Raw genomic sequence first — 14,636 nt, 5'->3', positions numbered from 1 at the left:
ATAGCAATCGCTCTTTACTCTATTGATAGGACACAAGTCTATCGCAAAATACTTTTCACATTATGTAACGTACCCAGCGACCCACTCACACTGTTGGGTGGAGATTGAAAAAAATAAATAAATTTAAAATTCCCTTTTATTCATCCCATAGGGAATTTTGTCTCTAGGGTCCTATCCAAGGGAAGACTGGAATAATCCAGGCGTCGGCGTCAGTGCAGTGCCGCAAATTGAGCTACGGCGAGGTGACTTGCTCAAGGCCACACAGCGCACCGGGTAATCGAACTCATTACCTCTCGGGTGCGACCGATTGATCCCCGGTTAAATAGAGTTTTCTTCTGACCCCAACGAGCAGAGGACAGGGTAGCTGGGTCTGTTAGATCTGGCAGAAATTACTATGCGATAGATTAGCGTCATATCCAATGGTAACAAGATTATGTTAGTATTGTTGTTCGCTACAGAAATCGAGATAAACTCTGGCTCCATCATCTTAATGGCTCTGAAGGACTGTATTATGTGTGGTCTTTAATATGCTTTTTGAAAAAAAAAGATGAAAATATGATTGGTATTCTAAATATTACCAGGCCTACATCTTTTTGTAACGTAATATTGGGTTACTTGGGCCACCAGTAGTTACTTAGGCTACCCGGGGTTACTTGGGCCACCAGTAGCTACTAAGGCTACCCGGGGTTCCTTGGGCCACCAGTATCTACTTAGGCTATCCGGGGTTACTTGGGCCACCAGGAGTTACTTGGGCCACCAGGAGTTACTTGGGCCACCGGGGGTTACTTGGCCACCAGGAGTTACTTGGGCCACTAGGAGTTACTTGGGCCACCATTAGTTACTTGGGCCACCAGGAATTACTTGGGCCACCAAGAGTTACTTGGGCCACCAGTAGTTACTTGGGCCACCAGGAGTTACTTAGGCTACCCGGGGTTATTTGGGTCACCAGAAGCTATTTGGGCTACAGGAGTTACTTGGGCCACCAGTAGTTACTTGGGCCACCAGGAGTTACTTGGGCCATCAGGAGTTACTTGAGCCACCCGGAGTTACTTGGGCCACCAGTAGTTACTTGGGCCACCATGGGTTACTTGGGCCACCAGGAATTACTTGGGCCATCAGGAGTTACTTGAGCCACCCGGAGTTACTTGGGCCACCAGGAGTTACTTGGGCCACCAGGAGTTACTTGGGCCACCAGGAGTTACTGGGGCAACCATGAGTTACCGGAGCAACCAGTAGTCACTTGGGCCACCAGGAGTTACTTGGGCCACCAGGAGTTACTCGAGCCATTTTCTTGAGAAAGATTAGTGCACTCAAAACCTTTTTTTCAACAATTTAAATACATTATTTGACTCCCAAGATTTTGAAAAAAATGTTTTGGTGCACTTATATTTCTCCAATAAAAGTGGCACAAGTAATCGCATAGGTAACCAAATATACAAAGGCAATAATAAAACCAATCTGACAACTCTTATTTGGATTCAATAGTCCGATGTCTCGTCGCCCAGCAACGGCGGCCATCGTGGTTCTAAACAAAGAAAATATGTACTTTTTATTCTTCATGCTAGCTCGAACTTTTCATATTATGTCTTGTGATCAAAATGTGTAAAAGTCAAAACATGATCAGATTTATAATGCTTTTTCCATTTGGATACGCTTTTTATGCTCGTCGGAGAAATATTTCATACGGCGTCCGCCATTGTTCCGATAGTTTGAGAGCTAATTACTAAGTTACCCTGCGTCATTACACGGAAGTGACGTCATGACTGTTGAGGAGTATTCAGCCAAAATAAAAAATTGAGCATGGTATAGATAGTATGTGCTTGGCTAAGAAGCTCACAACATTGCCATTTGGAAATATAACGGACCAACACACAAACTATGTGTAACTTATAACGTTTATAACCTGGTGAATACCATTTAGTGAGAATTGACCAAAAAAAAAACAATAACAAAGACCTGAATTGGATTCAATAGTCTGATGTCACGTCCCCCAGCAACGGCCATCGTGGTTCTAAACAAAGAAAATCGGTAATTTTTATTCTTTATGCTGGCTAGAACTTTTCATGTCTTGTGATCAGAATGTGTAAAAGTCAAAATATGATCAGATTCACTTCCCTCGTAATGATGCACAGTAACTTAATAACTGGTTCTAAACTATCGGAACAATGGCGGACGCCCTTATGAAATACTTCTCCGACGAGCATAAACGTTTATCCAGAGTAGAAGAAAAACATTATAAATCTGATCATGTTTTGACTTTTATACATTTTGATCACATGACATGTGAAAAAGTTCTTGCCAGCATGAAGAATAAAAAGTACAGATTTTCTTTGTTTGGAACCAAGCTGCTCGTTGCTGGGCGGACGTGACGCCAGACTATTGAAAGCTATTTGAATACATTTTGCTACAATACGGATAAACTCACTGGTTCAAAATAAACAGTTTATCTCGTCACAAATTGTTTGAATTAAGCTCCGGATCAATTCTTTACAACGATTAAGGGGAAATATAAACAGCTTGAAAAGTAAACAATCTTGTTTTATGCTTTGCTAAACCATAAATGAGTTTTGATCGTCTTTATTCGTAATATAAGTTTTATTATTATTATTATTATTATTATTATTATTATTATTATTATTATTATTATTATTATTATTATTATTATTATTATTATTATTATTATTATTAGTATTATTATATATATCATCATCATCATCATCATCATCATCATCATCATCATCATCATCATCATCATCATCATCATCATCATCATCATCATCATTGTCGTCTTCATCACCATCATTTTGTCTTCATCGTTAATACCGCTAAACAAACACCGTTGATTATGTTTCCTCTTGTTGCATCAAAAATAATATTTAACTCTCTCTCTCTCTCTCTCCCTCCAGGCATCATGTCATTCTCCGCCAACGACATGGTTCGTCTTCGGAACGACATCCTCAAAAATTACACAGTGGGTGTCCTCCCTTTGTGGAACCAATCCATCCCACTTCCGGTCAAAATGTCCTTCTTCCTGATCATGATTCATGACTTGGTAAGTTAGTTCATTATATTCTTTCACCACTCCGACGTTCTTCCTCTTGTTGTTGTTGTTCCCGCCTTTCAAATCCTACGCCCCAATCAACGGAGGAAGCAAGGCTGTTCCAAAAGCAGCTTTTATAATGGCTTGACGCAGAAAAACAATATTGATTTTAAGATATTATGCAGAATTATGGAAATATCTACTTTCTATCAGATTCATCTGTTTGGAAAAAAAAAATCACCAAAAAAACAAAAAACAAAAACAAAACAAAAAACAAACAAACAAAAAACAAAAAAAAAATCCAAAAAAAAAAAAAAACCAAGAACAAAAAAACAAAATAAAACAAAAGAAAATAGAAACCCAATCCCCATTCCCCAAACTGGAAGCAAAAAAAAAAAAACATAACAAAAAACAACAAACAAGCTCCCCCTCCCCCCACCCCCCCAAACAAAAAACAAACAAACAAAAAAAAAACAAAAAAAAACCTAACGCAAAAGAAACATCGAAGAAAAGAAAACACAGTAGTAGTAGTAGTAGTAGTAGTAGTAGTAGTAGTAGTAGTAGTAGTAGTAGTAGTAGTAGTAGTAGTAGTAGTAGTAGTAGTAGTAGTAGTAGTAGTAGTAGTAGTAGAGTAGTAGTAATAGTAGTAGTAGTAGTAGTAGTAGTAGTAGTAGTAGTAGTAGTAGTAGTAGTAGTAGTAGTAGTAGTAGTAGTAGTAGTAGTAGTAGTAGTAGTAGTAGCTACACCTCCAAATTCATTTCGTCAACACAGCTTAGAAAGTCTTCCTCCGCCCTAAGAACTTTTTCATAGCCACCTTCAAGTTTAGTTACAGGACAGTGGAGGACGATGTGATCACTGGTCTCTGGAGCTGCCTGACATTTCCGGTAGATATCACTATTCCCAAGTTTCCATCTCCACATATTTGATTTAGTTCTGCCATGTCCTGTTAATAGGCGATTTGAGGAAATCCAATATTTCCTGGCATTGTGGAATGAAGGTAATCTTTTGGTGGGTTCTTTTATGATGTTTCCTCCGTGTGTTTCCTTGTTCCAATTCTCTTCCACGCTGAAGTCTACCATTTTTGTTAGGTCTTCTCCATTTGAGCCTTGTTGTTGAAGGTGATCCCTTTATGATTATCTTTATAGGAGTATCATCTGTGGCTTCATCAATTCTTCCATGCATCCTTTGATTAGCGTCTTGTCGTCTAAGACTTGCATGTGCAATGCCGCTTAGTGTTAGGAGCCACTGAGTTGGAGTTGACTTGAGAACTAGAGAAATCCTGAGAAATTTTCCTCACAGTAAACATCGTCCAGCTCTCTTTAGAAGCGGAATCCAGATTCCAATCATGAACACCCCGCCCAAACCAAGGTGAAATTTCAGAATGGCAAACTGGAAAGCTTTCGTTGATGAAGTTGACAAAACCTGCCAAAGGATCCCCCCGAAAGCAAAGATTATTTGGATATTTAACAGACTTGTCCTAACCTCTGCAAAGAAGAACATACCCAGGGGTTTTAGAAAACAATAATCCCATGCTAGAATGAGAGAACCAAAGAGTTGTTGAATAAATATGAGGAAAACTGTCTTCTTAGCAAGAAGACAGTTTTCCAAACCTACAACCAAGAAAGGCCAATTAGCATACAGGCAAAGAATGGAGAATGGCTGACGGAAGTTGACAACTTCAAGTACCTAGGAGGTTGGAATCAAAGCAGTTCCTCTGATATTTCTGTCAGAAAAGCATTAGCTTGGAGTGCCTGTCACAAACTCAGGAAAATCTGGAGTTCAAACCTACAGAGGGAAATAAAGAAGATACTGTTCCTGGCAACAGTAGAGTCAGTGCTTCTATATGGAGCAGCGACATGGACTCTTACTAAAGCCCTTGAGAAGCAACTGGACGGCTGTTACACCCGTATGCTGCGGATGGCCCTCAATGTAAGCTGGAAAGAGCACATAACAAATGAAGAGCTCTACAGTGACCTCCCCCCAGTGACCTCGAAGATTCAAAAGAGAAGACTGAGACGTGCGGGGCACTGCTGGAGACACACGGAGGATATTGCAAGCAGTCTTGTTCTATGGGAACCACATGAGCGAACCAGAAGCAGAGGCAGGCAGAATAAAACCTACATTGACTGTCTGCTAGATGACACAGGAATGGACAACACCCGGGAGCTGCGTACGCTTATGGAGGACAGGACAGAATGGCGAAGACTTGTGGCTCATGTTGGGCGCCCCAAGGGGCGGCCTAAGTAAGTAAGAAAGTAAATATGAGGAGAGACATTATGAGCAGTGAAGGAGAAGACTTGCTAAACACACTAAACACATGAACACCTCTCAACCCCCCCCCCTCCAAACCAAAAATAAAACAAAACAATAAAACAATCCCGACTTTCTTTCTTTCTTTCCTTCTCTCTTTCTTTCTTTTTTTCTTTCTTTCTTTCTTTCTTTCTTTCTTTCTTTCTTTCTTCTTCTTCTTCTTCTTCGTTTCCTCACTTCTAATCTTACACACCAACCAATTTAGAGAAGTGAAGCTTTCAAAATGCCTGTTTTTGTTTTGCTTTGACATAAAAAAATATACCCATTTTAAATCATTATGAAGAACTTTGCAGGTTTTGAATAATAAAAATTGACCCATTACAAAAGTACAGAAACAAGGAAAACAAACAGACGCAACCAGAAACTTCAGGAAATACAAGGTTGTTTTTTTTGCTTTTGTTATCAAGCTGAGTTCATTTTAATTGATCGATATTTGAAACACAATCTTTCTGGCCAACATTTTAAATCACGTCTTATTTACAGAGCACAGAGCACGACAGAACTTAGCTTTCACACACGCTTCCGTTTTTTAAAATAACATCATATGTACTATTTGGTTAACATAACATTGCATATTCTGCCGTACTCTGGAAAAAAGCCAAATTATTTTTTAATTTGGCCAGAAAACTCGTCCTTCAAATATCAATCGATTTAAATGACTCCTCATCTTGGCAAAAAAAAAAACTTCGGGAAGTTCTAGGTTTAAGATATTTTTGCCAAGATGAGGGGTCATTTAAATCGATCGAGTATGGTAGTATAGGTTTGCTGTGTTTTTAAACACAACGGCAGCTCGGATGTGCATTTTTTTCTCTCTATTTCACGACATAGCGTTGTGTTTGTCACGGACATTTATTTCATCAGGGAGAAGATGCCCCTCATTCTATTAATCCGTCAATGTAAATTCATACACATTTATTGTTCGACGTTGATTTACAAAGTGTTGCCTTCAGGAAAACGGTTCCATTGGACATACAAAAAAAGCGTTTGTTCCATTTTTGACACAACGCTGTCACTTTGAATAATAATTTAATTAAAATGACCACCAACTTAATTAAAAAAAATAAAAATAATAAAATTCTCTTTATTCATCCCATAGGCGAAATTTGCCTCTAGGGTCTATTCCAAGAAAAAAAAAACTGGAAAAACCCAGGCGTCAGCCACAGTGCTGCGCCACAAATTGAGCTAGGGCGAGGTGACTTGCTCAAGGCCACACAGCGCGTTAGTTGGTGATCAAACTCGTTACAGTTCGGGTACGAAGCAAAGACCGTGCCACTGAGCCACGCTGTCCCCCAACTTGTCAAAAACGTTTAAAAACTGATATTTGATTTGACTCTCAAACGTGTAACTTCATTTATTTTGTGCTTCAGGTTTTATACTTTTTGACGAGTTTAGAATCCTTTTCATCGATTCATAAGCGTATCTTCCATTCTTTCTTGCCAGAACATTCTCACTTTTAGATATAGTTTGATTACTTGATTTCACCCTCAAACATGTAACTTCTTTTTCTTTTTTTTTTGGGGGAGGCCGAGTGGTTAATGCATTGCATTGTGACCCAGACCAGAAGGTCCCATGTTTGAGTCCCGCTTCAGGCCCTTTCGTTTTTTTTCCTTGGGCAAGAATATTAACCCCCAATTTTACTCACTTGGACAACATGGGAAATTCCTGTTGACATCTTGTTTGATGAATTATCTATATTATTCCTTCTTGGAATGCCTAGGCGACGATATCTTATAATGCTGTGGCGGAAGGGCGTTGTCACAGTAAAGGTTGTTCACAGTTATCTTATTAAATTTTATTTTATTAAGAACTGAATTCATCTCACTCCAGTTATATTTCGGTAGGCTTAGATAAACTTTACCTTCTAATATTAGATCGTCTTTCCTTTTATAGCCTTCCCTCGAATTAATTTCTAATTAGTGAATACTTTTCGTTCTACATTCTGTCACGTAGCCACTTATTATAAAAGCTGATAGGTCTAACATTTGACACTCACTTTCTCTCCACAATCTATGCCGGACGGCCAGTCGCTCTACTCCTTCTATATACTGTAAGATTTTTATCTTTTGGGACTTTGTAGATATTATATCTACACCATTAAGACGCCGGAGCTTTTAACTTTGATTGTATAATCTTCAAGGATCAAACCCAAGCCCGCTGTCAAAGGACTACACAATAACCTCTTACCAATTGCCTGGAAGTGGAATTTTACGAGTCCGATCCTGTTATCAGAGGAATAGATCATCCAAGCCCATCAACTGCCTGGAAACGTAAACTTATGAACCTGACATATTATCATAAGTTACGTAAAATATTCATATCTCTATTTGTAACTGCCACGATCATTGTTTATCTCTTTTAATTAAATTTCATCATTATTTTTATTTCATTGTAAACAAATCGTTAATTGTTTTTCATTTATAGTAACTAGTAAATTCTGGGGCCTCATTCTACATATATCTTTATGCATAGTCGAGTAGCTCTTTACTCACTTGAGACCATGAGATTTTGGAGGGGACACATATAAAGAATTGAATTTATTTAGTTACTTATATCTATTTCATCTAACTTTAAAGTTTAAATTGTAAAACTCTTAATTGCCCCACTTGATCATATTTTAATTGAACTCCCTATTTACAGGATTAATTTTTTTTTCTTTTTCATTTCTTCATTTAAATGGAATAGCAATTTATCCATTCATTCTTTCATTCAAATTGAATAGCATTTTATTGATTCATTCCTTCATCCATTTATTCATTTATAAATCATTCATTCATTCATTGTTCATTCATTTATTTATTCATTCATTCATTCATTCATTCATCCATTCATTCGTTTATTCACTCATTTATCCAATCATTCATACATTTATTCCTCCCTTCATTCTTTCATTCATACATTATCCATTCATTCATTCATCTATTCACTCAGTTTTTCATTCATTCATTCATTCCTTGTCCACTTTGTTATTATATCACTCATTTCATTTTGTTGTTTGCCTCATTCATGAATTGTTTTCAATATGTTTACATTCCATAACGATTCATTCACCTATCATCCAATCACTCAGTGTTGTGAACACATTTTGTAACTATTGTAAATCTTACGATATTTTATTGTTTTGTATTTCAGACATCACTGTTAAACACTCTTCAATGCCTAATTACAATTGTTGAACAACCATTGAACAAGAGAGAGGTCCCAGCCACGAACTGAGTTGGTAAATATATCCTTCATTATTCTCTTTTACATGCGTTGGGCATCACATAGTAACTATAGACATCGTGATTTGTTTTGCATAGTGATTTGTTTTAAATACATTTTTGGCATACTACTGTTACCGAAAACCACTTATATATTATGTTCTGAAAGTGAGTCTTTAAAAACTAAATAATAATAAAAGGAGTCTACTTGCCGTCGTGTTATATTTAGTGATAGATAACTTGGGATTATTTTGGCATCCTATTATTGTTATCACACTCTAGTATATTAGCGTCATTGCGAATAATTGTACACAAACTAACGACGAGTCACACACATTGGTGATACATTTTTCGTAGTAACATAGTTTAGAGTACACGCGATTGACACATTGTTATTGACTCAAGTCATAACTCCGCATTGTATTGACACATTGCTTTATAAGATATAACGATAAAAGGCATTAAATTCAACATACATAATAAGTTGAAATAAGAGAGAGAGAGATTTCTAAAAATAGAACAGTTCATTCCAGTAAGTGTAAATAAATAAAACAGTCAGTAACAGTATCCTGTCAATATAATATATATAAAACATCGTAACTAATTTATTGCAAAAATGGAAGCATATAAAAGATACTTAAGTCTCGCAAAGGACTTAGAAATACCCCAGGAAAGAATATTTTCATGGTGCGAAGAGAAAATAAAAGAAGAAAAAGAAGAAAGAATTCGTAGAGAAGAAAATGAAGAAAGAATTCGTAGAGAAGAAAAAGAACACGAAGAAAGAATTCGTAGAGAAGAAAATGAAGAAAGAATTCGTAGAGAAGAAAAAGAACACGAAGAAAGAATACGTAGAGAAGAACGAGAAGAAAGAGTCCAAGAAAGGGAACTAAAAAGACAAATAGCTTTAGCAGAAGAAGAAACCAAAAGGACCCAAATGATGCTGGAAATTGAAAAAACAAAAACCGGTCATGAAAGAAAACATAATAATAGTGATGAATTTTTCGTGAAACTTCCACGCATGCCAACATACGATGAACGCTCAGACTGTCTAGAATCCTTCTTACACCGATTCGAAGTTCAGGCTAAAGGTTATCGTTGGCCAGAAAGCAAATGGGCCACAGCCTTGATTAACTGCTTATCTGGAGAACCGCTAAAAGTTTTCTATACCTTAACAACTGAAGATGCAGATGACTATGGAAAAATTAAAGACGCTCTACTAAAAAGATTTAGATTAACGGAAGATGGTTACCAGGAAAGGTTTCACACTGCAAAACCGGAAAGTGGAGAAGACTTTAATACATTCGTGAACCGAATTACTCAATTTCTAAATCGGTGGCTTGAGTTGGCAAACGTTAAACAAGACGACTTTGCAGGCCTTTACTATCTCACGCTGAAGAATCGAATCTATCAAGCTTGCAACCCAGATTTAGTCGCATTCTTTAAAGAGAGAAAGCCAGAAAACTTGGACAAATTAAAAATCTACGCAGAAAACTTTAACAGCGCACATCCATTGACACCCCTTAGCAGAACACTGAAGGAACCATACTACGCTGCTGCTGCTCAGAGTCCAGGTACACCTAAAGTTCAGTACTCAAATAGAACGAGCCGATCAATCACTCGGAACACGCAAGTGAAACAAGATGATCATAGTAACAAACCATGGAACAAACAGTTCAATAGAGACCATAGCCGATCCTATCAAAACAAAACAAGAAATAGCACTGACAATAATACTGAGTATAAGAAAACCAACAAACCTATAATTAAATGTCAATATTGTGGAATGAAAGGCCACACAGCAGACAAATGTTACAAAATCGTGGGATATCCAAAAGAAACTGCAAATGCATCACTCCAAACAAGTGTAAACAATCAGACACGAGTAATGTCAGGAGAAAATATAAATGTGTATTGCGTGAAAGGTATGTCACTTTTAACACAAACTCACAAATCAGGATCGCTATTTTTTTGTGAAGGCAAAGCTAATGGAACTGATTGCAAAATATTGAGAGACACAGGATGCAGTACAGTAGGAATAAAAGCATCTTTGATCAATGACGAAGACAAAACTGGAAAAACGGTACAATGCATAACATTCAGTGGCACAGTCGAAACCTTTGAAACAGCTAACGTGTACATAGAAACATACTATACAGGAATAGTGGAATGCTGTATACTTCCCAACCCCGTCGCTGATGTTATTGTTGGCAATACAAAAGGTCTTAAAGACAACCCAACAGATGTAAAAGAATGGTCATTAACCCAAGAAACAGCTTGTCTAGCAGAAACAAGAAAGATGACTAAGACAACAGAGAAGCCAATGACTATTTCTCTTGAACCACAACAATTTGACAGGAACACGTTCATTGAAGAACAGAAAAAGGACCCGACTTTAACTTCATATTTCAATATCGCAAACAAAGGGACGAAATCAAAAGTTGAATACATCATTGAAAAAGATATTCTGTTCAGGTTACATTGGAAAAGAAACAAAATAGCTAAACAACTGGTCACGCCGAGTATTTACAGAAACAAAATCCTTGGAATAGCGCACGATTCAATAACTTCTGGACATCTTGGGAGCTCTTCCACATTGAAGAGAATATCCGAGAATTTCACATGGCCTGGAATTACTAAAGACGTCCGAGAATATGTGAAATCTTGTGACACATGCCGAAGAAGAGTCGCAAAAGGCAGAATACCGAGATTGCCATTAGAGACAACCCCAGTTATTGAAAAAGTTTTTCAAAAAGTTGCAATTGACATTATAGGCCCTTTAACAAAATCAGATAGAAACCATACACACATACTAACACTAGTCGATTACGCAACCAGGTGGCCAGAAGCGATAGCATTGAAATCAACTACATCGGATCACATAGCTGAAGCATTGATGACAATTTTTACTAGAATAGGCATACCAAATGAGATACTGTCGGACAATGGACCCCAATTTACATCACATATGATGCATGAAACCATGAAACTCATGGGAATCCAACACTCATTCACAACTCCCTACCACCCCCAAGCAAATGGTCTTTGTGAAAGATTTAATGGCACTCTAAAGTATATGTTAAGAAAAGTGTCAGCAGAAAAACCAGATGATTGGGACAGATACTTACCAGCAATCCTATTTGCATATAGAGAAATACCTCAAGAATCTACAGGCTACTCCCCATTTGAGTTGATGTATGGGCGATCACCTCGCGGCCCGATCAATATAGTAGCCGACATTTGTAAAGGGAATGAGGAGGACAATAACGAAATTATGTTTGCTTACGAATATGTAAGAAACCTGAAAGACAGAATAGAGGATACATGTAAGTTAGCACAGGAATCCGTCACTAAAAAAGCAGAGAAATACAAGGAATACTCCGATCGAAAAAGCAAGTCAAGAAAATTTGAGATTGGTGACAAAGTACTAATACTCTTACCCGATGACTCGAGTAAACTTTTAGCTACATGGAAAGGACCATTCAAAATAACAGCAGTAAAATCGATGTTAATTACGAGATTAAAATTAACAACACAACAAAGACATTCCATGCAAATATGCTAAAAAAGTATTTTGATAGAGACACAGTGTCGCAACCTATGTTTACTAATATCGAAGCTTCAAATGCAGGATTAATCATACCGTTGGTCATGGGACACAGACACCCGAGACAGAAAAACAAACAAAAATCGCACAATTGCAACCACCTAAGACAAAAAAAAAAGAAGTACGCAAAGTACTTGGGCTCCTAAATTTTTACAGGAAATACATTTACAACTTCGCGCACATCGCGACACCGCTAACAAATCTGACAAAGAATGGGTCACCGAACAAAATTGTTTGGACAGAAGCGTGTCAGAATAGCTTTAACCAATTAAAGGCATTACTCTGTTCAGAACCAATTCTTAAATTACCCGACATGTCAAAAGAATTTGTTGTAAGAACTGACGCGTCTGATAAGGGCATCGCAGGTGTACTATTACAGGAGCATGAGGGAACTCTAATGCCTTGCTTATATGCAAGCAGAAAATTATTGGACAGAGAATCACGATACTCTGTAATAGAGCGTGAAGGACTGGCCATCGTCTTTGCTTTAAAGACATTCAGCAGATATCTACTGCTAAAAGAGTTTGTGGTCGAAACGGACCATAAACCACTCACGTACATAAGAAATAACAAAACGAATAATAGTAGAGTACTAAGGTGGAGTCTATTTTTGCAAAATTACACTTTCAGTATCTCTCACATACCAGGTTGTGAAAATATTCACGCCGACCTACTTTCTCGATTAGTATAAACACGTGAGAAGGGTATAACTTAACCTCCCATGCATACTGTTAGTTACCTCGCAAACTATGCCAAATCAGAACGCACAAATTCGATAATTTTATTTGTAAACATGATGACCCAACTTAATGTAACATTGAGTATTGTTTGGATATATATACCATACCCATTCATGATTTGAGAAATCTTCTCTTTACTATTATTGTTATGAATTTTCACTCATTTATGATTAATAATTGAAATGTCAATATTCCATTTACATTTTCATTCATTTCATTCAGTAAATTACCTTCATATCATCGACTTAAATCATGCTTCATTGCCATCACTATTGTTTATCACAATGATTTGTAATCACATTGCCATCATGTTGTTCATCACAATGATTTGTAATCACAATCTTTCATTGTTATTGTCACCCATTCATATACCTACGTTAATATAAACATTTCCATGTCTAGTTAATAAATAATTTAATTGTAGCACAAATCATAACAATGGATTAATGCTAGAGTATCATGATAGTAAATTTACTTCCGTTTGTAAAATCTATCTTTCCCATAATGGTTAAAGAGTATATTTTAAACGTGGGTGGGGGGTGTCACAGTAAAGGTTGTTCACAATTATCTTATTAAATTTTATTTTATTAAGAACTGAATTCATCTCACTCCAGTTATATTTCGAATTAATTTCTAATTAGTTAATACTTTTCGTTCTACATTCTGTCACGTAGCCACTTATTATAAAAGCTGATATGTCTAACATTTGACACTCACTTTCTCTCCACAATCTATGCCGGACGGCCAGTCGCTCTACTCCTTCTATATACTGTAAGATTTTTATCTTTTGGGACTTTGTAGAAATTATATCTACACCATTAAGACGCCGGAGCTTTTAACTTTGATTGTATAATCTTCAAGGATCAAACCCAAGCCCGCTGTCAAAGGACTACACAATAACCTCTTACCAATTGCCTGGAAGTGGAATTTTACGAGTCCGATCCTGTTATCAGAGGAATAGATCATCCAAGCCCATCAACTGCCTGGAAACGTAAACTTATGAACCTGACATATTATCATAAGTTACGTAAAATATTCATATCTCTATTTGTAACTGCCACGATCACTGTTTATCTCTTTTAATTAAATTTCATCATTATTTTTATTTCATTGTAAACAAATCGTTAATTGTTTTTCATTTATAGTAACTAGTAAATTCTGGGGCCTCATTCTACATATATCTTTATGCATAGTCGAGTAGCTCTTTACTCACTTGAGACCATGACAGGCGTAATTTAAAAAAAAACCCCAAAAACAAGATTTTTGACGAATTTAGAATCCTATTCATCGATCCCTTTTTGAAGTAATTGTTCTCTGGCTAAAATTTTTTTTAAGCGTTTATTTTTCCTAGTGCGTCATCGGGGTTTGTTTATCTATCTAAAAACATGGATGTTTGCCTACGATGAAAATTACTCCAGCTGGTTTGTGTTTATGTTTAATTCAACATCAGCAAACAAAGTAAAAATCCTTTTGTTGACATTTTTCCAACCGGGATTTAAAACTAAATCAAATGTCATGCCTTTACTCTATGTACAGGCCATTTTCTACAGGCTTTCTGTCAATGAAATTCTCTCTTTGTTTTGTGCTGTTTTGTGAGGACAGAGGGAATGATGAGGGAAAGATAGGAATATAAGTAAATAATATATCAATTGTTTGATTGGTGGATCTGTGTGATGTAGATGTGTAAAGGAATACGCTTCAACAGTCGTATCGTCACTTCCCTCGTAATGACGCATGGTAAC

General features: G+C 36.9%; 1 protein-coding gene across 1 annotated transcript in view; it reads left to right on the top strand.

The window, feature by feature from the left end:
• LOC144976146 (uncharacterized) overlaps positions 1-14,636 on the top strand; it is a 217,287-nt gene that overhangs the window by 140,349 nt on the left and 62,302 nt on the right. The window contains exon 2 of the mRNA XM_078920328.1: positions 2,907-3,052. Coding sequence (XP_078776454.1) covers positions 2,907-3,052 — 146 coding nt within the window. The remainder of the gene's footprint in view (positions 1-2,906; positions 3,053-14,636) is intronic.

This window comes from Berghia stephanieae, chromosome 7, assembly GCF_034508935.2.
Source record: "Berghia stephanieae isolate SIO BIC M18660-M18661 chromosome 7, UCSD_Bste_1.3, whole genome shotgun sequence".
In the NCBI taxonomy this organism is placed as follows: domain Eukaryota; kingdom Metazoa; phylum Mollusca; class Gastropoda; order Nudibranchia; family Aeolidiidae; genus Berghia; species Berghia stephanieae.
This window is presented reverse-complemented; position numbering and strand designations above follow the sequence as displayed.